Below are 27,908 nucleotides of genomic sequence, written 5' to 3'. Positions count from 1 at the left end.
ACCCTACCGTGTTAGGCCAGACAGAGAGATCTGTCTACAGCAACAACAAATGCAAAGCATAGAGGCTTATACCTGTGTGCTCAGTCCACTGGTTCAGGCAATAGAGACAGGCATAGCAGCCGGGAAGCAGGAAACAGCTCTTTCCTCCCCACAGGCACCAACACAACTCCCTTGCAACCCCTGACATTGCTTCAAGGGCTGAGCAGCTCCAGAGAGTAGAGCTTCTGGACACTAGAGGGTGGCATATACAAATATCAAACACCACAGGAACCTGGTTCAAATAAAATTATTAATACAACTCCTGAGAAAGATTTAAATGACATAGACCTCATGAATCCTCCTAAAAGGGAGTTCAAACTAAAAATCATTATGATGCTCATGGAGGTATGGAAAGATATTCAAGAACTCAGGAATGAATTCCAGTTGGAGATCCAATCATTGAAGAGCACAATGGAGGGTATTAAAAGCAGATTAGATACAGTGGAGAAGATGATAAATGAAATAGGAACTAGAGAAGAGGAATACAAAGAAGCTGAGGCACAGAGAGAAAAAAAGATCTCTAAGAATGAAATATTGAGAGAACTGTGTGAGCAATTCAAAAAGAACAATATTCGCATTATAGGGATACCAGAAGGAGAGAGAGAGAAAGGGATATGAAGTGTCTTTGAGGAATGAATTGCTGAAAACTTCCCCAATCTGGGAAAGGAGATACACGCTCAGGCCATGGAGATGCACAGATGTCCGAACACAAGGTGAAGGGCCACCGCCTGTAAGATGGCGAACCTCCTGCTTCTCTTCCGGTTCTTCAGTTCCCGCCGGCACAACCTGAGGCCCAATCACCTCTCGCCCCACCCCAATCCTGGCACCTGGCCAATAGCCACCAGTCCCGTTGAAGTGACACCTCAATCAGCTTATGTCCCTCCCTATATAACCTAGTACTTTTCCCCAATAAAGTGGCACTCTCTGGTGAATTGCTGCTGTGTGTCGCTCCTTCCTTTCATTTTGGTGCGGAAACCCAGGAGACGGGACACCCCAACTGGGCCCCGTCTTCCCCCGACACCAGTGGAAGCTTGCCCTCGGCCTCTTTTTCCCGCGCTGGCTCCTCACACTCACCACTCCTCTTTGGCCTTTGGGTAAGTTTTCCCCAGAAGTGGGCCACTCTTCCCCGAGCTATCGCAGTGCCATTGACCGTGATCGTCTCGCAAGGCCCTGACGCTTCGGGATGAGGAAGGAACTGTCCCCACCTCAGGCCTTCATGGCCCCGGCGGACCCTCAGGCCCCTCCTCCAACGGCCATAAATCCCCACCTCAGGCCTTCACAGCTGCGGCGGGCCCTCAGGCCCCTCCTCAACAACCATAAATGAGGTGACTCCTTTGTGGATGAGAACGCTCCCCCCTCCACTCCTTATGTTCCTTCCACCAAAAATTCCTAGTACTAGGTTCCTTGTGACTCCAGCACTCTGCCTTCTTAGAGAAGTCTGGGTGACGATCCACACTTCCTAAGAAATTCCGACTCATATACAAGTTTCCGCAGACCACCAAGGATCATCGGGGACGCCCTTCCTCTCCTTGCGGTCTGCTTCCAGTCCGAGGATCTCCGTTCGTCTTCCCCTGTTTGTCTCCTTCTCTGCCCTTTAGCCATGGGAGCCTCCTCATCCCTCCATGAAAGTTCACCTCTTGAATGCCTGCTCAAGTATCTAGCCACCCTCTCCCTGACGCCTGATATAAAACCAAAACTTCTCCGTAAATATTGCTCCCAAGATTGGCTGACATACCCCCTAGACAATAACAACCAATAGCCCGCAGGGGGAACTGTTGATCCTAACATCACTCGCGATCTTTTTAACTACTGCCAGCGCCTGAAAAAATGGAAGGAGATTCCCTATATCGACGTTTTTCGCCTCCTAGCCCAAAAAAACGGCCTCTGCACCACCTGTTCCCCGCCCCAAGTTCTCCTGGCCTGCAGGCCGCCTCCCTCCCCTCCACACACTCCCCATCCCTCTTCGATTACATTTGACCTGGCCGACGAACCTTCACCATACAGGCTTCCTCCTACAGCCCCTTCCCCTCCTACAACGCCTCTGCCCTCTTCCGCCATCCCTGCCCTCACCTCCTACCCCACAGAGGCCTCCCGCCCACTCCCTTCCCCTTCTTCTCCTACAACAGCCCTTCCCCTTCCTCTCCCACCATCTCCTCCCCCATCTCACCTCCTCTGCCTTCGCCCCCTCACCTGCCCCTCCCCCGCTGATTGAGCCTGAGCCTTTCAGCCCTCCTTTAACTAGGTCCCTGGGGCCTGCTCCGTCTTTGCCCTCATCACCTGTTTCTCCCCCACAGACTGAGCCAGAACCCTTCAGTCCCCCTCAGACTCGATGCCAGGGGCCTCCCCAAATTATTGCCCCCCTCCGAGAGGTGGCGGGACCCGAAGGCATCGTGCGAGTTCACGTACATTTCTCCTTAGGGGATTTAGCCCAACTTGAAAAACACCTTGGTTCTTTTCCACTGATCCCACGACATATATCAGGGAGTTTCAATGGACCCTCCAGTCTTACAGCCTCACACATCATGACATATTCATGCTCCTAGCCAATACCCTCCTTCCTGAAGAGCGTTGACGAGTTTGGGACTTCACCCAAACACACGCTACCGAAACCGACAGGACTGACCTCACCTATCCCACTGGCCCCACAGCTGTCCCCGAACAAGACCTGCACTGGGATTATAACACCGCTGTAGGTCTCTGCTCTCGGGATATTTTCGCCTCCTGCTTAATAGCAGGTCTGAAAAACGCAGCTCGTAAAATAGTCAATTTTCAAAAGCTCCAGGACATAATTCAAAAAAGGAAGAAACTCCCTCCGAATTCCTAGATAGACTCACCCAAGCCCTATTACAGTATACCAGCCTAGACCCAGAAACACCGGACGGAAGACATGTCCTTATGACATACTTCCTGGCTCAAAGCTAGCCCGACATTAAAGCTAAATTCAAAAAATTAGATCAGGGCCCTGCTACCCTGCAGACTGAGATCCTAACAGTGGCCTTAAAGTCTTCCATAACCCCGAGGAGGAGAAAGAACGCCGTAAACAAAAGGCTGATCAGGCCAACTTTCAGATGTTGGCCCAGCTGATGAAACCACAACCTGGGCGCCCCTCCACAAACAAGCCCCCCCCCCAGGAGCTTGTTTCAAGTGCAGAAAAGAAGGACATTGGTCAAGGGCGTGCCCCTTCCCCATACCTCCTACCAACCCATGCCCCAGATGCCACAAAAAGGGCCACTGGGGGTATGATTGCCCAAACACCCGAAGGGGAGACTGGATGAACAACCCCCATCCTAAGCCCGCCATAGTGGGACTGGTGGAGGAGGATTGATGTGGCCCGGGGTCTTCTTGCCTCACCATTTCCAAAACCAAACAGGAGCCCAGGGTTACTTTAACAGTAGACGGTCGCCCCATCTCCTTCCTCCTAGATACAGGAGCCACCTTCTCGGTCTTGCGAGAATACTGGGGCCCTACCACACCAGCCATTACTCCTATAGTCGGGGTAGGAGGAAAACAGATCTTCCCATTGAAAACCCCTCCCCTTTTATGCACAATCCAGGACAATCCCATACCTTTTTCCCACTCCTTCCTGGTTATGCCCCAGTGTCCCATCCCTTTACTAGGACCGGAAATCCTTTCTCTCCCCCATGTTTCCATAACTATATCCACTCCCATAGCCCCCAGTACCCCCTTTCTGATGGTCCTCATAGCCGATGACCCCCCTCTATCCAATGAAAGCTCCAGTTTTGCCCTCATACACCCTGTAGATCCCAAGGTCTGGGACATTACAAGTCGCTCCATGGCTCTATGTCCTCCGGTGTCTATTAAATTACGGGGCCCCTCACAGTATATCTGTCAGGCCCAATACCCCCTAAACACTTCGGCCCTCATAGGCCTCCAACCCATCATTCAGGACCTTTTAAACAAAAATTACCTCAGACCCACTCACTCTCCGTTTAATACCCCCATATTAGCGGTTAAAAAATACTAACGGATCTTTCCGCCTAGTCCAAGATCTCTGCCTCATTAACATGGCCATCGTCCCTATCTATCCCTTAGTTCCAAATCCATACACCCTTTTATCGCAATCCCTGCCTCGGCCTCCCACTTCTCAGTCCTAGATCTCAAGGACGCATTTTTTTCTATCCCTGTGGACCCCTCCTCCCAAGAGTTTTTCACCTTCACCTGGATAGACCCATACACAAGACATTCTGAACAACTCACTTGGACAGTTTTGCCACAAGGCTTCCGAGATAGTCCCCATATTTTTGGACAAGTCCTAGCTCAGGACTTCAAACAGTTTCATCATGATCACTCCAAGTCCACCTTATTACAATACGTGGACGATCTTCTACTCTGCAGTCCCTCGTGGGAACAGTCTCAACTTGACACTGCCTCCCTACTTAACCTTCTAGCTTCCAGAGGTTACTGGGTATCCCCCGTCAAAGCTCAAATCTCTTCCCCTTCTGTCACTTACCTCGGATTCCTTCTATATCAACAAAGAAAGCCCATTACCTTAGACAGAAAACGACTCCTCTCTGACCTGCCCGTTCCCAAAACCAAGACAGAAATCCTTTCCTTTCTAGGCCTGGCTGGGTATTTTAAAGCGTGGATCCCTAACTTCTCCCTGTTGGCAAGACCCCTTTACGACCTCAGCAAGGGCACCCCTGAAGAACCATTATCCTCCTCACCCCGACACTCCTTCATTAAGCTCTGTCAAGCCCTTGTGGAAGCCCCAGCTCTCCATCTTCCTGATTTGTCGAAGCCCTTCTCATTATACATTCATGAGAGGTCCAGTCAAGCTCTAGGAGTCCTAGGCCAATATTATGGCCCATCCTTTGCCCCAGTAGCTTATCTCTCCAAGCAATCAGACCCCACAGTTCGGGGATGGGCCCCCTGCCTACAGGCATTAGCCGCTGGACAGCTCTTGAAGAAGGAAGCTCATAAACTGACATTCAGGGCACCCCTTACCATTCTGTCCCCACATCACCTAAAAGACCTCTTAACCTACAAAAGTTTACAGACTCTCTCTCCCTCCAGACTCCTGACCTTACTGTCCTCTTTCCTCTAAAATCCAGACATTTCTTTCCTCCCCTGCCCACCCCTGAATCCGGCCACTCTTCTTCCTCTACCCTACTCTCCTCATACTCCCTCACATGATTGCCTAGAAGCCCTTCACAACTTCCTTCCGTGCCACTCCACGATCTCTGAAGGAGCTCTCTCACACTCCGACCTCATCTGGTTTACTGATGGGTCCTCCTTTAAACATGAGGGCACCCACTACGCAGGATACGCAGTAGTCTCCCTCAAAGACGTCATCGAAGCACAAGCCCTACACCCTGGTACAACCAATCAACAGTCCGAACTCATTGCGGCCACAAGAGCTTGCACTGTAGCCCGGGACACGTCTCTCACACTGTACACTGATTCCAAATACGTATTCCACATTCTCTTGTCCCATGCGGCAGTATGGAAAGAACAAGGCCTCCTCACCACAAAAGGAAATTCCATCACTAATTCAGCCTTAATTACCAAACTTATAGAGGCTTCACAACTCCCACACCAACTGGACATAGTCCACTGCAAATCACATCAAAAAGATGACTCCCCCATTACAAAGGGTAACAACAAAGCTGACAGAGTAGCCCGGTCAGTTGCCTTATCAGAAGACGCACCAGACAATGATCCGTCTGCCCTTGCGGTTTTAGCCTTATCACAAGACACCCTCTGTTCCCAGGACAAAGAGTCCCTCTTCCACTTCTTACACGATCTGTTCCATCCTAGCCCCCAATCCTTGATCCATTTTTTACAATTCTTTTTTTCTCTCTCTCCTGAAGACAAAATCCTACTTAACCAAATCACCAGCAGGTGCACCATCTGCCAACGCAGTAACCCTTATACCCCCTTCAAGGCCCGACCCTTCCCGGCTCATCAAGCAAGGGGTAATGTCCCCACCGCAGATTGGCAAATAGACTTCACTAACATGCCCCCCGTATGGCGTACCAGATATCTACTCGTGTTAGTAGATACATTTTCAGGATGGGTTGAAGCTTTCCCCACCACTAACAAATGAGCGTCCGCGGTTACTTCTATCCTCCTCACCCAGAACTTTCCTAGGTTTGGGATGCCCACTTCCCTCCAATCAGATAATGGCCCTGAGTTCACTGACCAAATCATTCAGAACCTCTCCAAGTCACTCTCACTCCCCTGGCATCTACACTGTCCTTATCGACCACAGGCTTCGGGAAAAGTAGAAAGAGCCAATAGGACTCTAAAAGACATCCTGACCAAACTATCTCTGGAATTACACCTTGACTGGGTTCGCTTACTTCCCTTAGCTTTACTCCGCATTCGGGCCCTCCCAAAAAAACCTTCCTTCTTGTCACCCTTTGAGATCATGTACGGCCACCCAATTTTACCCCCGGGGCTCCCTCCCCACAAAGGACCAATTCATCCCAATATGGCCCTTCTGCTACTCTCTCTCCTCCACACTGAATTGTGGAAATATCAGGATTGGCTCCTTCCTGATCCATCTGCCTCCCAAAATCCTCCTGTCTTACAGCCCAGCCAACTAGTGTTTTATAAGCCACCAGAGGATCAGCCCTCTCTCACCCTGAAATGGGAAGGTCCACACCCAGTTATTCTCTGCACCCCCTCGGCCGCCAAGCTCTTACTGCCTGATAACTTGTCACCCCTTGGATTCATATCTCCAGGTTGAAACCAAACACCCAGAACCCACCTTCTCTGGACACCCAAGACCCATCAGTCACAATCCAGAGTCCTTCGGATACAGCCCAAGACGCTGTCTACTCTACCACGCCTCATCCCTCTGATCCCTTGAAACTCCGCATCTCCCGTTTACCCCCTTTGCCATCCATATCTGAATCATGACCTTTTCTTCCTTTACTGCTCTCTCGCTCTCATTCCTCATTTCTATCATCTTCCCCGTCACCTCAGTCTCCTTTGTATGGCGATTCAAGGTCAGACAGACTTACACACAGCATCAAACAAAAACCACTGCCCTGATTACCACATCAAACTGCCCTCTAAAAGGCTGCTCAGAGCCTTTGTATCTTCACTTTCCTCCCTCCACCGAAGTGTTCACTAGCAGCCCCCTTTTCACTCTCTACCTCTGTTTCCTCTACGACCAAAAACAAGCCTCATGCAGGCAGTGGCCAGACACCTATGGGGGATGTCCCTACTGGTCTTGCACCATTCACTACATGGGTGACTCTCGGTACCCACAGTATTACTCCTTCAACCATATCAAAAAATATCCCAACAGCTCATTCTCCTTATCAATCCCTGATCCCTGGGACCCTTGATGGGCCGCCGGAGTCACAGCCTCAGTTTACTATGGGGGGTCCTCCACCCCCTACGGTACCCTTCATATTTCTCGAAAGTATGTTCTCTCTCATTCCCAGATCTCTCAAGTTGCATCAGATATCGAACATTCCAAAAAACTCATTATTCAAACATTTGACAGCGCCTCTTCATCTTCCTATCCCCGCCCCTCTTCTAATTTCTCCTACTCTTGGTTACAGCTCATTCAAGACACCATCATCTTTCTCAACCACACCCTCAACACCGCCAATTGGTTCTTGTGCACATCATTACAGCACCCACTGCTGGCCACCGTGCCCCTTAATATTTCCAACTACTCCTTCCATGCAGAAGGACAACACCTCCGCCCCCTGGCAGACATACCCCTATGATAACCAGAATATGCAGATAATCTCACCATCCACCACTGTATAGGCCCAACTCCACCCCCCTCCAGCGCACGTCACTGCCTCTCCATCTACACCCCCACCTCCGACTCTAAAACTTTTACACAACCAGGACACTTCTTCTGGTGTAATGGCAGTCTTTTCAACTCACTGCCTCCCAACTCCAATATACCCTGCATTCTCATCACCCTAATCCCACAGCTTACACTTTACAGCATGGCAGAATTTCTTGAGCTCCAACCTCCCTTGCCCTCGCGCACAAAAAGGGCTGCTTTCCTCCCCATCATGGTCGGTATCTCTTTGATCACCTCAGCCATTGGGACAGGGTTTTCGGGAGGGGCGTTGGGTCACTCTCTGTGGGCAATTAAAGAGCTCAACGCCAAACTTGAGGGAGCCCTGACATCCACTGCCAATTCCCTGGCCTCTCTCCAAAGACAGGTCACTTCGCTAGCTAAAGTCACCCTTCAAAACCGGCGGGCCTTAGATCTGCTTACAGCCGAGAAGGGCGGCACCTGCGTCGTCCTTCAGGAAGAGTGCTGCTATTACATCAACGAATCCAGCATTGTAGAAACTGACATTACCAAACTCACTGACCTTGCCTCCAGCCTCCACTCTGCTTCCAATTCCAACCCATTCTCTTCAATACAAACAAACCCCCTCCTTACCTGGCTCTGGCCCATTGCAGGCCCCATAATAATCATTCTTCTCGCCTGTCTCTTCTTACCCTGTATAATAAAGTTCATCAAATCCCAAGTCAGAAAAATCTCTAATCAAACTTTCAACCAGCTTTTACTCAGGAACTATCAGCTTCTGGCCACAGAAGATCCCTCACCCTCACGTGACCTCCTCACCACACGCTGAGATGGACCCCTCTCTCCGCTGGAAACTGTTCCTAGAAACAATGGCCACAGATGCCTGGCTCCTGACACCCATATCCTCCTGGCACCATTGGAATCAACAGGTCCTCAACCTATGGTTACAGGGAACCTTCATTAATTTCCAATCTGAAGAAATCCACATCTACTCGTCCTTACTATAGGGAGTCCTATCAACCCTTTCCTCCCAGTCCTTAAGCCCTCACTCCCTTCTCTGCCCCTGTTCAGCAGGAAGCAGTCAGAGAGAAAACAACGTCCACAACCCCATAGAGGAGAAAGGGGAGAATGAAGGGCCCCCACCCGTAACATAGTGAACCTCCTGCTTCTCTTCCGGGTCTTCGATTCCCACCAGCGCCACCCGAGGCCCAATCACCTCTCACCCCTCCCCCCAATCCTGGCACCTGGCCAATAGCCACCAGTCCCATTGAAGTGACACCTCAATCAGCTTATGTCCCTCCCTATATAACCTAGTACTTTTCCCCAATAAAGTGGAACTCTCCGGTGAATTGCTGCTGTGTGTCGCTCCTTCCTTTCACAAGGGACCCAAGTAAGACAACACCAAGATATATAGTAATTCAAATGGCAAAGATCAAGGATAAGGACAGACTATTAAGAGGAGTCAGAGAGAGAAATAAGATCACATACAAAGGAAAGCCCTGATACAAAAGTTGAGAGAACTTACCTCCCATAAACCATCTCTACGGTCTATTTTGGAGGGCCTGCTATAGATGGAAGGGTTCCTAAAGTTTAATAGCTGTCACCAGAGGAAATAAAACCACAGTAAAGAAAGTAGAACAGCTAATTAATAAGCAAATGCAAAATTAAATTAAGTATCCGAAAGTCAATCAAGGGATAGACAAACAGTACAGAATATGATAACTAACATATACAGAATGGAGGAGGAAGAAAAGGAGGAGAAAAAGAAAAGAACCTTTAGATTCTGATTGTAATAGCATATTAAGGGAGTTAAGTTAGACTCTTAGATAGTAAGGAACTCAACATCGAACCTTTGGTAACCACGAATCTAAAGTCTGCAATGGCAATAAGTACATACCTATCGATAATCACCCTGAATGTAAATGGACTGAATGTACCAATCACAAGACACAGAAACACAGAATGGATAAAAAAACAAGACACACCTATATGATGCCTGAAAGAGACTCACTTTAAACACAAAGACATACACAGACTAAAAGTGAAGGGATGGAAAAAGATATTTAATGCAACTAATAGGGAGAAAAAAGCAGGAGTTGCAGTAATTTTATCAGACAAAATAGACTTCAAAACAAAGAAAGTAACAAGAGATAAAGAAGGACATTACATAATGATAAAAGGGTCAAGTCGAAAAGAAGATATAACCATTATAAATATCTATGCACCAAACACAGGAGTACCTACACATGTGAAACAAATACTAACAGAATTAAAAGAGGAAAACAAAATGCAATGCATGCATTCTAGGAGACTTCAACACTCCGTTAACTCTGAAGGACAGATCAACAAGACAGAAAATAAGTAAGGAAACAGAGGCACTAAACAGCACATTAGAACACATGGACCTAACAGACATTCTACAGAACTCTACACCCAAAACCAGCAGAATACACATTCTCTTCAAGTGCACATGAAACATTTTCAAGAATAGATCATACATTAAGCCACAAAAAGAGCCTCAGTAAATTCAAAAAGATTGAAATTGTACCAATCAGTTGCTCAGACTACAAAGGGTATGAAACTAGAAATAAATTACACAAAGAAAATGAAAAATGCCACAAACACATGGAGGCTTCACAACATGCTCCTAAAAAACCAATGGATCAATGACCATATATGGTGATCAAGCAATATATGGACACAAATGACAACAATAATACAATACCGCAAAATCAATGGAACACAGCAAAGCCCGTGCTAACAAGAAAGTATACTGCAATACAGGCCTACCTCAGGAAAGCAGAACAATCCAATATTAACAGTCTAAACACTCAATTAATGAAACTAGATAAAGAAGAACAAAAAGAGGCCCAAAGTCACTAGAAGGAGGGACATAATAAAGATTAGAGCAGAAATCGGTAAAATTGAGAAGAATAAAACAATAGAAAGCATCAATGAAGGCAAGAACTGGATTTTCGAGAAAATAAACAAACTACATAAACCCCTAGCCAGACTTATCAAGAAGAAAAGAGAGTCTACACACATAAATAGAATCAGAAATGAGAAAGGAAAAATCACTATAGACACCACAGAAATACAAAGAATTATTAGAGAATACTATGAAAAAGTAATATGCTAACAAACTGGGTAACCTAAAAGAAATGAACAACTTCCCAGAAAAATACAACTTTCCAAGGCTGACCCAGAAATAAACAAAGTCTGAACACACCAATTACCAGCAACAAAATTGACTGATAATCAAAAACCCACCTAAAAACAAAATTCCTGGACCAGATGGCTTCACTGCTGAATTTTATCAAACATTTAGTGAAGACCTAATTCCCATCCTCCTTAAAGTTTCCAAAAAAGTAAAAGAAGAGGCATTACTTCCAAAGTCATTCTATGAGACCAGCATCACTCTAATACCAAAACCAGGCAAAGACACCACAAAAAAGAAACTACAGACCAATATCCTGATGAACACAGATGGAAAAATATTCAACAAAATATTACCAAACCGAATTCAAAAATACATCAAAAATATCATCCATCATGATCAAGTAGGATTTATTCCAGGGATGCAACGAGGGTACAACATTTGAAAATCCATCAACATCATCCACCACATCAACAAAAAGGAGGAAAAAAACCACATGATCATCTCCATAGATGCTGAAAAAGCATACAACAAAATTCAACAACCATTCATGATAAAAACTCTCAACAAAATGGGTAAAGAGGGCAAGTACCTTAACATAATAATGGCAACATATGACAAACCCACAGCCAACACTGTACTTAGCAGCAGGAAGCTGAAAGCTTTTTCTATATGATCGGGAACAAGACAAGGACTCTCCCCACTTCTATTCAACATAGTACTGGAGGTCCTAGCCACAGCAATCAATCAACACAAAGAAATAAAAGGCATCAAGAACTGGCAAGGTCAAACTGTCCCTGTTTGCAGATGACATGATATTGTACATAAAAAATGCTAAAGACTCCACTCCAAAACTACCAGATCTAGTATCTGAATTCAGCAAAGTTGCGGGATACAAAATAAATACACAGAAATCTGTTGCATTCCTATACAGTAAGGATGAACTAGCAGAGACAGAAGTCAGGAAAACAATTCCATTCACAGTTGCATCCAAAAGAATAAAATACCTAGGAATAAATCTAACCAAGGAAGTGAAAGACCTATACTCTGAAAACTACAAGATGCTAATAAGAGAAATTAAAGAAGATAATAACAATAAATGGAAACATATCCTGTGCTCATGGATAGCAAGAATTAATATTGTCAAAATGGCCATTCTGCCTAAAGCAATCTGCAGATTCAGTACAATCCCTATCAAAATACCAACAGCATTTTTCCATGAGCTAGAGAAAATCATGCTAAAATTCATATGGAACCACAAAAGACCCCGAAGAGCCAAAGCAATCCTGAGAAGGAAGAATAAAGTAGGGGGGGGGGGGATTATGCTCCCCAACTACAAGCTCTACTACAAAAGAGCCACAGTAATCAAGACAATTTGGCACTGGCACAAGAACAGACCCATATACCAATGGAACAAACTAGAGAGCCCTGATATAAACCAAACCATATATGGTCAATTAATATACGATAAAGGAAGCATTGGCATACAATCGGGAAATGACAGCCTCTTCAACAGCTGGTGTTGGCAAAACTGGACAGCTACATGCAAGAGAAGGAAACTGGACTATTGTTTAATCCCATACACAAAACTAAACTCAAAATGGGTCAAAGACCAGAATGTAAGTCTTGAAACCATAAACCTCTTAGAAGACAACATAGGCAAACATCTCCTGAATGTAAGCATGAGCAACTTCTTCCTGAATGCATCTCCTGGAGCAAGGGAAACAAAAGCAAAAATGAACTCATGGGACTATATCAAACTAAAAAGTTTCTGTACAACAAGGGTCACCAACAGAACAAAAGGCATCCTATAGTATGGGAGAATATATTTGTATATGACCTATCCAACAAGGGGTTAACATCCAAAATATATAAAGAACATACACACCTCAATACCCAAAAAGCAAATAACCCAGTCAACAAATGGGCTGAGGATATGAAGAGACAGTTCTCCAAAGAAGAAATTCAGATGGCCAACAGACACATGAAGAGATGCTCCACATCACTAATCATCAGGGAAATGTTAAATAAAACCACAATGAGATATCACCACACACCAGTAAGGATGGCCAGCATCAAAAAGACTAACAAGTGCTGTCGAGGATGGGGAGAAAGGGGAATCCTCCTATACTGCTTGTGCGAATGTAAGCTAGTTCAACCATTCTGGAAAGCAATATGGAGGTTCCTCAAAAAACTAAAAATAGAAATACCATTTGACCTGGGAAGCCCACTCCTTGGAATTTACCCAAATAATACAAGTTCTCACATTCAAAAAGACATATGCACCCCTAGGATTATCACAGCACTTTTTACAACAGCCAAGATATTGGAAGCAACCTAAGTGTCCATCAGTAGATGAATGGATAAAGAAGAGGTGGTACATATACACAGTGGAATGCTATTCAGCCGTAAGAAACAAATCCTACCATTTGCAACAACATGGATGGAGCTGGCAGACCTTGTGCTTAGTGAAATAAGCCAGGCAGAGAAAGACAAGTGCCAAATGATTTCCCTCATTTTTGGAGTATAACAATGAAGCAAAACTGAAGGAACAAAATAGCAGCAGACTCAGAGACTCCACGAAGGAACTAGTAGTTACCAAAGGGAAGGGGTATGGGAGGGTGGGTGGGGAGGGAGGGGGAAGGGGATTGAGGGGTATTATGTTTAGTACATGCGGTATGGGGGATCACGGGGAAAACAGTGTAGCATAGAGAAGGCAAATAGTGATTCTGTGGCATCTTACTACACTGACGGACAGTGACTCCATTGGGGTATATAGGGGGAGACTTGGTAATATCGGTAAATGTAGTAACCACATTGATTTTTCATGTGAAACCTTCATAAGAGTGTATATCAATAATACCTTAATAAAAAAATTTTTTTAATGAAATGGTCATGATTTAATTGCTTTTAAGTTTTTAAATATCAGCCTACCTAATATTCTAGAAGATATCTAAAAGAATATGTTTTAAAAATGGATAATTACTATATGAGTCATTAAGCAATTATTGCTGAAAGTTTCCTATACACCTGTGGTATATTCCAATTACAGATTCTTTCTAATGTAAATATAATCATCAAAGTTTTTTCACAAGAGAACTTGGGTTTAAAAGGAAAGCCTAAAATTTAAGGAACAATCCAACATTTTAAATCTTCTGTTGTAAATTTAACATAATTCAAATAGACACATTATGTAAGAATGAATCACAATGCTTAAAGATAAACTCATGCTTCCTATCTTAAAAATAATTATACTAATAAAAATCTGAGACCTATTAAAGTGTTTTATCTTATAAATGGACACTGGCACTCAGTTGGTTACCTGGTCCTGGTCAGTCACATTTTACATGATCTCCCAGTACACTGATATATTTTGCACGGCTATAGTTCTAATATCCCTTCAATCCCCAAAATGCATGTCATTCTAACTGTTCTTACATATGACAAAAATAGATTATGTCCTGGATTTAGAAGTAGGGACCTGTAGATCATTGAAGCATACATACAGCAGTCTTTTATGACCTAGAACCAAGTCTAGGCACTCCCCAACACATCAACTCATATACCCCAAACAAACCATCAGACTCACTTTATAGTACTCAAGTATCAACTATAACCACAAAACTGATTAAATTACCCAGTCTTTTTTCAACAGAATTTTAACTTCATCAATACAAGTAAAGGTACAAATGAGAGGTTTCGTAGTTTTTAGTATTAAAATACATCATCATATTCTGTATGTGCAGCAGGCTCCTGCTTAACATTCCAACCATCCAAAGCCTTTTAGGAAAAAAAAAAAAAGATGAACTTTGGGATTTTTTTCATGTTTACAGCTTTGTCCCCTGGTTCTCTAAAAATTGATGGGCTCTAAACCTGAGTATCAGAAGGCACTAGTAGTAGTGTTCAGTTTTAACATTAGCAGACAGAACAAATCTGCGCCACTGAACAATTGTTTTATGATTTATTCAGAAAAGTATTGTTCGTCCTCTAACTGCATATGGTATTAGAGTTCCTAACAGCACCACTCAAACATGAAAGTGCCTGGAAGCATTTTATAAACTTTAAACCACATTGGAAGTTATAACTAATTAGTCACAAACAAAAACCAACTAGGAAATATTTCAAAACCAGATGCAATGACTATTTCCCACTTCTCAGGTTTTCCTACCCAATAGCTCTGACTTCCAGCCTGCCTCTAGGTACCAAGCCATTTCTCCTAGCCTGTTTTCCTATAAAAATTTGTGTAAAAAAAAACAAAACTGATGACATAAATATGCACAACCTTTACCCTCATTCAAGAATCCTATCCTGAAAGATTAAAAGTGTGTAACTGTTTACCAATTTAAGAGTGAAGTGGAACCTGGGGGCCTGAGCATGGGGGTACGCAGCCCATGGCCACCAGGTGGTCATCCTGGCCTGCTGGCCAGCCTGTGAGCTCATACACTGAGCTCCTCCCGCACCAAAGGAGGCTTTGCAGGCACAGTTCCCCTAGTTATGAAGGGTTCTGGAGACCAGGTCTGTTTTTCATAACACTGTATCTCCAACTGCATCTGAGCAAAAATTTTGAGGGCATTATTGAGTCAAATGAGTTTTAGTGAGTATGAAGCACCTCACCATAAAAATGATCATTTTGGTCAGCCACTGAAACAAGTTGTGGCAAGCTGCCACAGAAATTACCCATTAATGGAGCCCTAAGGTCCATGCCAACTTAGCCGCTGGCATTTATGAAACTTTCTTTTCTGCCTATTCCCACTCCATTACATGGCCTGAACTCAAATAGCCAGATTTACATATTGCCCTCAAGGGGAAGACTTCCAGCATCTTGACTTTCATCAGCAACTCCAGGGGTGGGAGGTGGCCAACACTGGGGCAGAGATTACCTGCACTAAGGGTCTGTCTCCTTGGAAGGGGACCTCAGTAACCAACAATGACTCTCTAGGACAAATTTCACCTTCACATTTTTCAAGGAAGTTGCTTATTCTTAAACAATAACAGCAGGTTAACATTGTGCCATTCAAATATCATCACCAGTTGGATTATGACAAAGTGATTGGAGTTTTCTACATTTTAGTTTCCTAGCTTTTTGAAGACTGCAAAATTGTACTTTGTCACAGAGGAAGCCAAATTTGTGATTTCTGACTCACAGTATAATTTGCTTACTTTGGGTACTTTGAACGTTAGGAACCATTTCAGTCTCTCACATTCATCTGCAAAACTGTTTTTTATCTGGGAAAATGAGACTGGCTGTCCTTACTCCTGTGTATGCTTATGTTTCTTCTTGCCCAGTGCACAAAAGCATATTAGAAGAGCTTAGAATGGGATGCAAAGTTCACCTAGCTCACACCTCAATGCTGTATTTTCTCTGCTCCATCTCCTCAGCCGGTTTCTCTTTGTCTCAAGATCCAGGGAGGCTGACGGTCAAATCCATCCCAGCTGGAACAGAAGCTTGTCAAGGTGATACCATCTGCAGAAACCTGTAGGCCCTGGAGAGCCTGTTGTGCAAGGCCCAGCTGCGCACCTCTCCTTATGCACCAAGCTTTTTAAAGACCTGAGAAATCTAATCTCTGCTACCTTTGGGGAAACAAAGGAGGCTCTCCCCAATGTAGCCACCCACCAGGCTCTTGCTGGTGGCAAGGTGCTGGGCAGTGGGTGACTTACGTCCCAGAGATGTTGCATCTTCCTCACCGCTCCGGGTTGCACCTTCTCTGGGGGCAGGACGACGCCCGGGAAGGGCCCAATCCAGATGTCCTGCTGGATCCTTTGTGCCACACAGATGCTGTAGGCCAGTCCGGGCACATTGCTGGTGCAGAGGCACACCTCCTGCGGCAGGTCCTGAAGCCACTCAGGCAGCTCGGGCGGAGGTGCGGTGGCCGCGGTGCTGCTGGTGCCCACGAACCGGCGCAGCGAGTGCAGCAACCCAAGCATGGGGCACTCCCCGTTGCAGTTGTCCACGCACATGTTGCTATCTGCAGAGACAGGTGGGGGGGAGGGAGGGGAGACAGTTAAGCCGGCCACCCGGGCAGCCCATACTCGGGTAAACCCCTGAAATCACATTATCCCCCCCTGGATAAGCCACCGGGAAGGGAGGGGACGTCATGGGGATGCCGAGGCCGCTGGGAATGGGACGGAGGGAAACCTGCACCGCTCCCTTGGAATCTGCCGCACTAGAATCCAGCTGTACCGAGTCGAGACCCCAGGCGCCCCCAAAGGCCTTCCGAGCTGGGTGCTGTCGGCACAGTTGTCCTCTCCACAGAACCAAGGGCTCTCTGTCTCTTTCCCTCCACCCTTCTGTCTCCAGCTCCCTCTGATCTTCCCCTGCTCCCGTGGGTTCTCTCCCCACACGGTGTTCACAGCGAGTTTATCTTTATGCCGCAAAAAAAGCCCATCCCTCGCTCTGACAGCTCGAAGTGAGTCTACCTTGGTCTTAACGGGTATACATTGACTTTCCTAAGAATATCATTAAAGTGGAGACTTTAAAAATCACCAAGGCAGATGGGCGACCCACATGGCACGTCATTTCCACTCCCCGGGACTGCGGACAGGAGGGCGGGGCCAGCCATAGCCCGCGTGACCCGAGCCCCAGCAGCCCCTGCGCAAAGGTGCTGACGACCCTTGAGGACACTGGGGAGAATGGGTGGGGAAAGTGGCACTGTTCTAGCAGGGTTTACGTGCCTGTGACTGCATGCAAGCCCATCCCAGAAGCCAAAGAGAAACCAACAGCAAGTTTAAGAGTCGGAGTAATGGGTCTTTACTGATCAGGATAATGGCTGAATAGAGAGAGCCCCAACTCCCCCCTAGATGGCTGATTCCCAAAGCTAAATGCAATTGACAAGCAAGGTGAGAGCTGTCATGAAGCTGACTCTATCCCACGTTCCCCAGAGCAGCCCGCATGCAAGGGGGACCCCATTGTTTTTTTTGAATGGCTACCAGTCTTGAGATTTTATTGAAAAGTATTCACACTCATGTCAGGAACAATAAGTGGCAATCAGAGCTAATGTGGCCTTGGGACGCTCCACCTACGGGCTTCAGGCCACCAGCACCGGGCATGGTCGCCAGGACATTACTCCTCAGGATGACCATTCACTTTTCCTTTCAATTTTGTTACTTTAAAAATCTATTTTCGGGCAGAGCCAGGATGGCGGCGTGAGTAGAGCAGCGGAAATCTACTCCCAAAACCACATGTATCTATGAAAACATAACAAAGACAACTCATCCTAAAATAGAGACCAGAGGCCACAAGACAACATCCAGACCACATCAACACCTGCGAGAACCCAGTGCCTTGCAAAGGGAGTAAGATACAAGCCCCGGTCCGGCGGGTCCCGAGTGCCCTTCCCCACCAGTAGGAGAGAGGTTTGAACAGGACAGAGAAAGAGCCCAGGACTGCTGAACATGCAGCCTGAGCCATCCGGACCAGACCACAGACACAGTGCATGCGCGGGGCCCTGGATACTAGGGAAGCAGGGCAGCAAGAACGGTGAGTGGATGCCCGAGGCTGGCGCCAGAGAATAAAGATAAACTAGCGGCCATTTTTTTTTGTGTGTGGGTGTGTGGTCATTATGCTTTGGTGGGTGCTTTTTGGAAGTTTTAAAGGGGCAGGGAGAGACACTTAGTCCAGAGGTAGGGAAACCCAGGATCTCTGGGCACCCTAATCCCCTGGGCTGAACGGAGCACGGAGGCCCCTTACGGAGATAAATAGCCTCCCTGTCGCTTCCCTTCCAACGCAACTCCATCACTTTGGAGCAGCAGACCGAGCCAGGCAACGCCCACAGCAACAGCAGAGAGAAATTCCATTGCAGCCGGGCAGGAAGCAGAAGCCCTGTCTGCGCGCAGCTACCCAGCACAAGCCACTAGAGGTCGCTATTCTCCCAGGAGAGGAAGGCCACAAACGAACAAGAAGGGAAGTTCATCCAGCCGTCACTAGTCCCAGCTCTGCAAACTATTCCTATCACTATGAAAAGACAAAATTACAGGCAAACCAAGATCACAGAGACACCAGAGAAGGAGACAGACCTAACCAGTCTTCCTGACAAAGAATTCAAAATAAAAATCATAAACATGCTGACAGAGATGCAGAGAAATATGCAAGAGAAATGGGATGAAGTCCAGAGGGAGATCACAGATGCCAGAAAGGAGATCACAGAAATGAAACAAACTCTGGAAGGATTTATAAGCAGAATAGAAAAGATGCAAGAGGCCATTGATGGAATTGAAACCAGAGAACAAAAATGCATAGAAGCTGACATAGAGAGAGATAAAAGGATCTCCAGGAATTAAACAATATAAACAGAACTGTGTGACCAATCCAAAAGGAACAATATTCATATTATAGGAGTACCAGAAGAAGAAGAGAGAGTAAAAGGAACAGTAAGTATTTTGGAAGAATTCATTGCTGAGAACTTCCCCAAACTGGGGGAGGAAATAAATGAACAGACCACGGAAATACACAAAACCCCCAACAGAAAGGATCCAAGGAGGACAACACAAAGACACATAATAATTAAAATGGCAAAGATCAAGGACAAGGAAAGAGTGTTAAAGGCAGCTAGAGAGAAAAAGAGGAAACCTATAAAGGAAAACCCATCAGGCTAACATCAGACTTCTCGACAGAAACCCTACAGGCCAGAAGAGAATGGCATGATATATTTAATGCAATGAAACAGAAGGGCCTTGAACCAAGGATACTGTATCCAGCATGACTATGATTTAAATATGATGGTGGGATTAAACAATTCCCAGACAAGCAAAAGCTGAGGGAATTTGCTTCCCATAAACCACCTCTACAGGGCATCTTACAGGGACTGCTCTAGATGGGAGCACTTCTAAAAAGAGCACAGAACAAGCACACAACATATGAAGAATGGAGGAGGAGGAATAAGAAGGGAGAGAAGAAAAGAATCTCCAGACAGTGTATATAACAGTTCAATAAGCGAGCTAAGTTAGGCAGTAAGATACTAAAGAAGCTAACCTTGAACTTTTGGTAACCACGAATTCAAAGCCTGCAATGGCAATAAGTACATATCTTTCACTAGACACCCTAATGTAAATGGACTTAATGCACCAATCAAAAGACACAGAGTAAGAGAATGGATAAAAAAGCAAGACCCACCTATATGCTGCTTTCAAGAAACCCACCTCAAGCCCAAAGACAGGCACAGACTAAAAGTCAAGGGATGGAAAAACATATTTCAGGCAAACAACAGAGAGAAGAAAGCAGGGGTTGCAGTACTCGTATCAGACAAAATAGACTTCGAAACAAAGAAAGTAACAAGCAATAAAGAAGGACAGTATATAATGATAAAGGGCTCAGTCCAACAAGAGGATATAACCATTCTAAATATATATGCACACAACACAGGAGCACCAGCATATCTAAAACAAATACTAACAGAACTAAAACAGGAAATACACTGCAATGCATTCACTTTAGGAGACTTCAACACACCACCCATCCCAAAAGATAGATTCACCGGGCAGAAAATAAGTAAGGACACGGAAGCACTGAACAACACAGGAGAGCAGATGGACCTAATAGACATCTATAGAACTCTACATCCAAAAGCAACAACATATACATTCTCCATAAGTGCACATGGAACATTCTCCAGAATAGACCACATACTAGCCCACAAAAAGAGCCTCAGTAAATTCCACAATATTGAAATCCTACAAACCAATTTTTCAGACCACAAAGGTATAAAACTAGAAATAAATTCTACAAAAAAAACCCAAAAAGGCTCACAAACACATGGAGGCTTAACATGCTCCTAAATAAACAATGGATCAATGAACAAATTAAAATAGAGATCAAGGAATATACAGCAACAAATGACAAAAACAACACAAAGCCCCAAATTCTGTGGGACTCAGTGAAAGCAGTCCTAAGAGGAAAGTACACAGTGATCCAGGCACACTTGAAGAAGGAAGAACAATCCCAAATGAATAGTCTAACATCACAATTATCGAAACTGGAAAAAGAAGAACAAATGAGGCCTAAAGTCAGCAGAAGGAGGGACATAATAAAGATCAGAGAAGAAATAAACAAAATTGAGAAGACTAAAACAATAGCAAAAATCAATGAAACCAAGAGCTGGTTCTTTGAGAAAATAAACAAAATAGATAAACCTCTAGCCAAACTTATTAAGAGAAAAAGAGAATCAACACAAATCAACATAATCAGAAATGAGAATGGAAAAATCACAACAGACTCCACAGAAACACAAAGAATTATTAAAGACTACTATGAAAACCTATATGCCAAAAAGCTGGAACACATAGGAGAAATGGACAACTTCCTAGAAAAATACAACCTTCAAAGACTGACCAAGGAAGAAACATAAAAGTTACATAAACCAATTACGAGCAAAGAAATTGAAACGGTAATCAAAAAACTACCCAAGAACAAAACCTCAGGGCCGGACGGATTTACCTCGGAATTTTATCAGACACACAGAGAAGACATAATACCCATTCTCCTTAAAGTTTTCCAAAAAAAGAAGAGGAGGGAATACTCCCAAACTCATTCTATAAAGCCAACATCACCCTAATACCAAAACCAGGCAAAGACCCCACCAAAAAAGAAAATTACAGACCAATATCCCTGATGAATGCAGATGCAAAAATACTTAATAAAATATTAGGAAACCAAATTCAAAAGTATATCAAAGGGATCACACTCCATGACCAAGTGGGATTCATCCCAGGGATGCAAGGATGGTACAACATTCGAAAATCCATCAACATCATCCACCACATCAACAAAAAGAAAGACAAAAACCACATGATCATCTCCATAGATGCTGAAAAAGCATTTGACAAAATTCAACATCCATTCATGATAAAAACTGACAGCAAAATGGGAATAGAGGTCAAGTACCTCAACATAATAAAGGCCATATATCATAAACCCACAGCCAACATTATGCTGAACAGCGAGAAGCTGAAAGCTCTTCCTCTGAGATCGGGAACAAGACAAGGATACCCACTCTCCCCACTGCTAGTTAACATAGTACTGCAGGTCCAAGCCACGGCAATCAGACAAAACAAAGAAATACAAGGAATCCAGATTGGTAAAGAAGAAGTTAAACTGTCACTATTTGCAGACGACATGATATTGTACATAAAAAACCTAAACACTCCACTCCAAAACTACTAGAACTGATATCAGAATACAGCAAAGTTGCAGGATACAAAATTAACACAGAAATCTGTAGCTTTCCTATACATTAACAATGAACCAAAAGAAAGAGAAATTAGGAAAACAATTCCATTCACAATTGCATCAAAAAGAATAAAATACCTAGGAATAAATCTAACCAAAGAAGTGAATGACCTATACTCTGAAAACTACAAGTCACTCTTAAGATATATTAAAGGGGACACTAACAAATGGAAACTCATCCCATGCTTGTGGATAGGAAGAATCAGTATTATCAAAATGGCCATCCTGCTCAAAGCAATATACAGATTTGATGCAATCCCTATCAAATTACCAGTAACATTCTTCAATGAACTGGAACAAATAATTCAAAAATTAATATGGAAACACCAAAGACCCCGAATAGCTAAAGCAATCCTGAGAAAAAAGAATAAAGTAGGGGGGATCTCACTCCCAAACATCAAGCACTACTATAAAGCCATAGTAATCAAGATAATTTGGTACTGGCACAAGAACAGAGCCACAGACCAGTGGATCAGACTAGAGACTCCAGACATTAACCCAAACATATATGGTCAATTAATATTTGATAAAGGAGCCATGGACATACAATGGCAAAATGACAGTCTCTTCAACAGATGGTGCTGGCAAAACTGGACAGCTACATGTAGGAGAATGAAACTGGACCATTGTCTAACCCCATATACAAAGGTAAATTCAAAATGGATCAAAGACCTGAATGTAAATCATGAAACCACTAAACTCGTGGAAAAAAACATAGGTAAAAACCTGTTAGACATAAACATGAGTGACCTCTTCTTGAACATATCTCCCGGGCAATTAAAACAACACCAAAAATGAACAAGTGGGACTATATTAAGCTGAAAAGTTTCTGTACAGCGAAAGACACCATCAATAGAACAAAAAGGAACCCTACAGTACGGGAGAATATATTTGTAAATGACAGATCCGATAAAGGCTTGACATCCAAAATATATAAAGAGCTCCCATACCAAAACATACAAAAATCAAATAATCCAATTAAAAAATGGGCAGAGGAACTGAACAGTTCTCCAAAAAAGAAATACAGATGGCCAACAGACATATGAAAAGATGCTCCACATCACTAATTATCAGAGAAATGCAAATTAAAACTACAATAAGGTATCACCTCACACCAGTAAGGATGGCTGCCATCCAAAAGACAAACAACAAGAAATGTTGGCGAGGCTGTGGAGAAAGGGGAACCCTCCTACACTGCTGGTGGGAATGTACATTAGTTCAACCATTGTGGAAAGCAGTATAGAGGTTCATCAAAATGCTCAAAACAGACTTACCATTTGACCCAGGATTTCCACTCCTAGGAATTTACCCTAAGAACACAGGAATGAAGTTTGAGAAAGACAGATGCACCCCTATGTTTATCACAGCACTATTTACAATAGCCAAGAACTGGAAGCAACCTAAATGTCCAGAGGTAGATGAATGGATAAAGAAGATGTGGTACATCTACACAATGGAATACTACTCAGCCATAAGAGGGCAAATCCTACCATTTGCAGCAACATGGAAGGACCTGGAGGGTATTATGCTCAGTGAAATAAGCCAAGCGGAGAAAGAGAAATACCAAATGATTTCACTCATCTGTGGAGTATAAGAACAAAGGAAAAACTGAAGGAAAAAAACAGCAGCGGATTCACAGAACCCAAGAACAGACTAACAGGTAACAAAGGGAAAGGGACTGGGGAGGATGGGTGGGTAGGAAGGGATAAGGGTGTGGGGAGAAAAAGAGGGGTATTAAGATTAGAATGCACGGGGGCGTGGGAGAAAGAGGAGGGCTATACAAGACAGAAGTCAAGTAGTGATTCTACAACATTTTGCTATGCTGATGGACAGTGACTGTAAAGGCGTTTGTAGGGGAGACCTGGTATAGGGGAGAGCCTAGTAAACAATATTCTCTTCATGTAAGAGTAGATTAAAGATAAAAAAAAAAAGAAAGAAAGAAAGAGAAGGGGGATTACACCCTGATAGGATAAAACTGACTGTAAATCCATGATTAATGCATGCTTTAAATATCCTTAATTTTGATCACTTAAAGGGTGTCAGAGGATGGGCTGTGGATGTACACTTTTCTGATAATATTCCTTTCTCTACACAATGGTATAACGGGCATATCAAAGTGTGGGCAAAGAGTCTGTTTGTGTTTATACAGAGGATCAAAGCCTAATTTGGCTACCCAGAAAATGAACTAAGATACAATATGAAGAACTTCCAACTTCAGCACTCTCTGGAATACCAGTAGATTATCATCAAAAAACCTCAACAAAGATCCAGGCGATGCTGCAGGTGTAGCTGCATTCATCCCACCAGTTCCTTGCCATTGGAATGAAGGTGATATCTAAGCTGGCCTGTGCATACAGTAAAACAACAAATTTGACTGGATCTATACTGTTGGAACTCAACCAAGAATTAGGAGAAATGCAAGTTGTAGCGTTCCAAAATCTTACGATTACAGACTATCTATGGTTAAAAGAACATATGGGATGTGAACAGTTCCCAGGAATGGGTTGTTTTAATTTGTCTGATTTCTCTCAGACTGTTCAAGTACAGTTGGACAATATCCATCATATTATAGACAAATTTTCACAAATGCCTAGCGTGCCTAACTGGTTTTATTGGCTTCACTGGGGATAGCTGGTAATTATAGATCTGCTTTGGTTATGTCACTGAATTCCTATTATGTTAATGTGTGTGTGCAATTTAATTAGGAGTTTAAAACCTGTACATGCTTAAGTTACTCTACAAGAAGATATGTCAAAGAAATAATCAATCCTCCCATGTTTTCTTCCATCTGCTACCTCTATAGCTTTTCTTCTTCCTTACTAATTAAAACCCTTGAATAGAATTCATGCCTCATATCGAATTTACTGAGTATCATAACTCCTCCAAGTGGTAAAGATACCTCAAGACAAATGCTGGGCATAGAAGCCACAGGGCATAAATCTGCAAAGAAGTAAAAAGCTAACCTTTTCAAACAATATGGCTTCTCTCTCACTTACCAACTTTACATTTCCCTGTATGGCCCCGGAAGATGACTGGTTAGCCAGAGACGGGTAAGATTCCTCAAGGGAGGAACAACCCAAGACAGGCACAGTCGCAGGGGGGCCATCAGGTGAGAAATTGGGGATCAACAGAGGTGAGGCTTAGAACATCACCCCCCCTGTGTTGACAGAAATCTTCTGCATCCGTGGATGTATTATTGCCCTTGTCTAGCTTGGATTAACACATTGTCTACAGGCACACACCTGATCATCTACATTTGCTCTCTTACAACACTAAATTATGTTTTCTACCTTTATCTTGCATCTACCTATCACTTCAGCATTTTATTTTTTTTAAAAAAAGGTAATAATAATAAAGGGAGAAATGTGGGATTCACATAAAAATCAAGTATAAAAATCAAATGAATATCCATATTTGACCTGATTGTTTATAGTTCAAAATGAGTGATCAAAACCGAAAGTTTCTGTGATGACTGCCCTTGTACTATTCCCCATGTAAGAACTTATTCACTATGTAAGAATTTGTTCAACATGTAAGAACTTGTTCGTTATGCTTCAGAGACTGATGAGAATTAGGCTGGGGGTGGATTAATGATTGTGTATTGAGCATTGACTGCCCTATACAGAATTTTATTGTTGTTAACAACCATTTGATCAATAAATGAGAGATGCCTTCTCAAAAAAAAAATCTATTTTCAATGTAATACAGCTACATTATTGTAAAAGTCAAGTCATTCTATAAGGCTTGTAACAAAATGCAGCATCCTCTGGCCCACTTCTATTGTTGGCTCCTTAGAGGCAAACACTTTGAACATTTTGGCTGTTGTAATTAATAATTACCTCTATATATTTAAATTATATGTTTGTACAGTTTAGGTCTTGATTTCATTTGCTTTTTTTTTCTTTTTTGTTATCATTAATCTACAATTACATAAAGAACATTATGTTTACTAAGACCACCCCTTCACCAAGTCCCCCCCACAAACTCCAATACAGTCACTGTCCAGCCACGTAGTAAGATGCTGTACAATCACTACTTGTCTTCTCTGTGTTGCACAGCTGGCCCCATGCCCACCCCCACTTTATACATGCTAATCGCAATCACCCTTCTTTTTCCCCGCCCTTATCCCTCCCTACCATCCCATTCTCCTGAATCCCTTTCCCTCTGGTAACTGTTTGTCCATTCCTGGGTTCCGTGATTCTGCTGCTGTTTTGTTCCTTCAGTTTTTCTTTGTTCTTATACTCCACATATGAGTGAAATCGTTTAGTATTTGTCTTTCTCCGCATGACTTATTTCACTGAGCATAATACCCTCTACCTCCATCCATGTTGTTGCAAATGGTAGGATTTGTTTTCTTCATTTTGAGGAACCTCCATACTGCTTTCCACAATGGTTGAACTAATTTACATTCCCACCAGCAGTGTAGGAGGGTTCCCCTTTCTCCACAGCCTCACCAACATTTGTTATTGTTTGTCTTTTGGATGGTAGCATCCTTTCTGGTGTGAAGTGATATCTCATTGTGGTTTTAATTTGCATTTCTCTGATAACTAGCGATGTGGAGCATCTTTTCATGTGTCTGTTGGCCATCTGAATTTCTTCCTTGGAGGACTGTCTGCTCAGCTCTGTATTTTGTTTGTTGAGGTACGTGAGGTTTTTATATATTTTGGATGTCAAGCCTTTATCAGATCTGTCATTTACAAATATATTCTCCCAGAATGTGGGGGACCTTTTTGTTCTATTGATGGTGTCCTTTGCTGTACAGAAGCTTTTCAGCTTGATATAGTCCCACTTCTTCATTTTCGCTTTTGTTTCCCTGTCCGGGGAGATATGTTCATGAAGAAGTCGCTCATCTTTATGTCTGAGAGATTTTTGCCTATGTTTTTTTCTAAGAGTTCTATGGTGTTTCATGACTTACATTCAGGGCTTTGATCCATTTCAAATTTAATTTTGTGTATGGGGTTAGACAGTGATCCAGTTTCATTCTCTTACATGTAGCTGTCCACTTTTGCCAGCACCATCTGTTGAAGAGACTGTCATTTCCCCAGTGTATGTCCATGGCCCCTTTATGGAATAGTAATTGACCATATGTGTTTGGGTTAATGTTTGGAGTTTCTATTCTGTTCCACTGGTCTGTGGCTCTGTTCTTGTGCCAGTACCAAATTGTCTTGATTACTGTGGCTTTGTAGTAGAGCTTGAAGTTGGGGAGCACAATCACCCCAACTTTATTCTTCCTTCTCAGGTTGCTTTGGATATTCGTGGTGTTTGTTGTTTCCATATGAATTTTTGAACTATTTGTTCCAGTTCGTTGAAGAATGTTGTTGGTAATTTAATAGGGATTGCATCAAATTTGTATATTGCTTTGGGCAGGATAGTCATTTTGACGGTATTAATTCTAACTGGCCAAGAGCATGGGATGAGTTTCCATTTGTTAGTGTCCTCTTTAATTTCTCTTAAGTGTGTCTTATGGTTTTCAGGGTATAGGTCTTTCACTTCTTTGGTTAGGTTTATTCCTAGGTATTTTATTCGTTTTGATGCAATAGTGAATGGAATTGTTTTCCTGATTTCTCTTTCTATTAGTTCATTGTTAGTGTATATGAAAGCCACAGATTTCTGTGTGGGGCCCCCATCTTACTGGCCAGTCTCTGTGGATGCCCAGGGTCCCTGGGCCAGAAAAGGCCGGGCGGCTGTGGGAAACATGGCCTGTGGCGACCGTGTTGTGGGATTCCAGTGGCTTC

At 43.7% G+C, this 27,908-nt stretch overlaps 1 protein-coding gene across 4 annotated transcripts in view; it reads right to left on the bottom strand.

Annotated features, from left to right (window-relative positions):
• LOC118972705 (putative histone-lysine N-methyltransferase PRDM6) overlaps positions 1-27,908 on the bottom strand; it is a 359,903-nt gene that overhangs the window by 65,811 nt on the left and 266,184 nt on the right. For all 4 annotated transcript variants that reach the window (XM_073221129.1, XM_073221131.1, XM_073221130.1 and 1 more), the window contains one exon: positions 16,611-16,918. In XM_073221129.1, coding sequence (XP_073077230.1) covers positions 16,611-16,918 — 308 coding nt within the window. The remainder of the gene's footprint in view (positions 1-16,610; positions 16,919-27,908) is intronic.

Source organism: Manis javanica, chromosome 14 (genome assembly GCF_040802235.1).
Source record: "Manis javanica isolate MJ-LG chromosome 14, MJ_LKY, whole genome shotgun sequence".
In the NCBI taxonomy this organism is placed as follows: domain Eukaryota; kingdom Metazoa; phylum Chordata; class Mammalia; order Pholidota; family Manidae; genus Manis; species Manis javanica.
The sequence above is the reverse complement of the archived record's forward strand: the minus strand, read 5'-3'. Positions and strand labels throughout refer to the sequence as shown.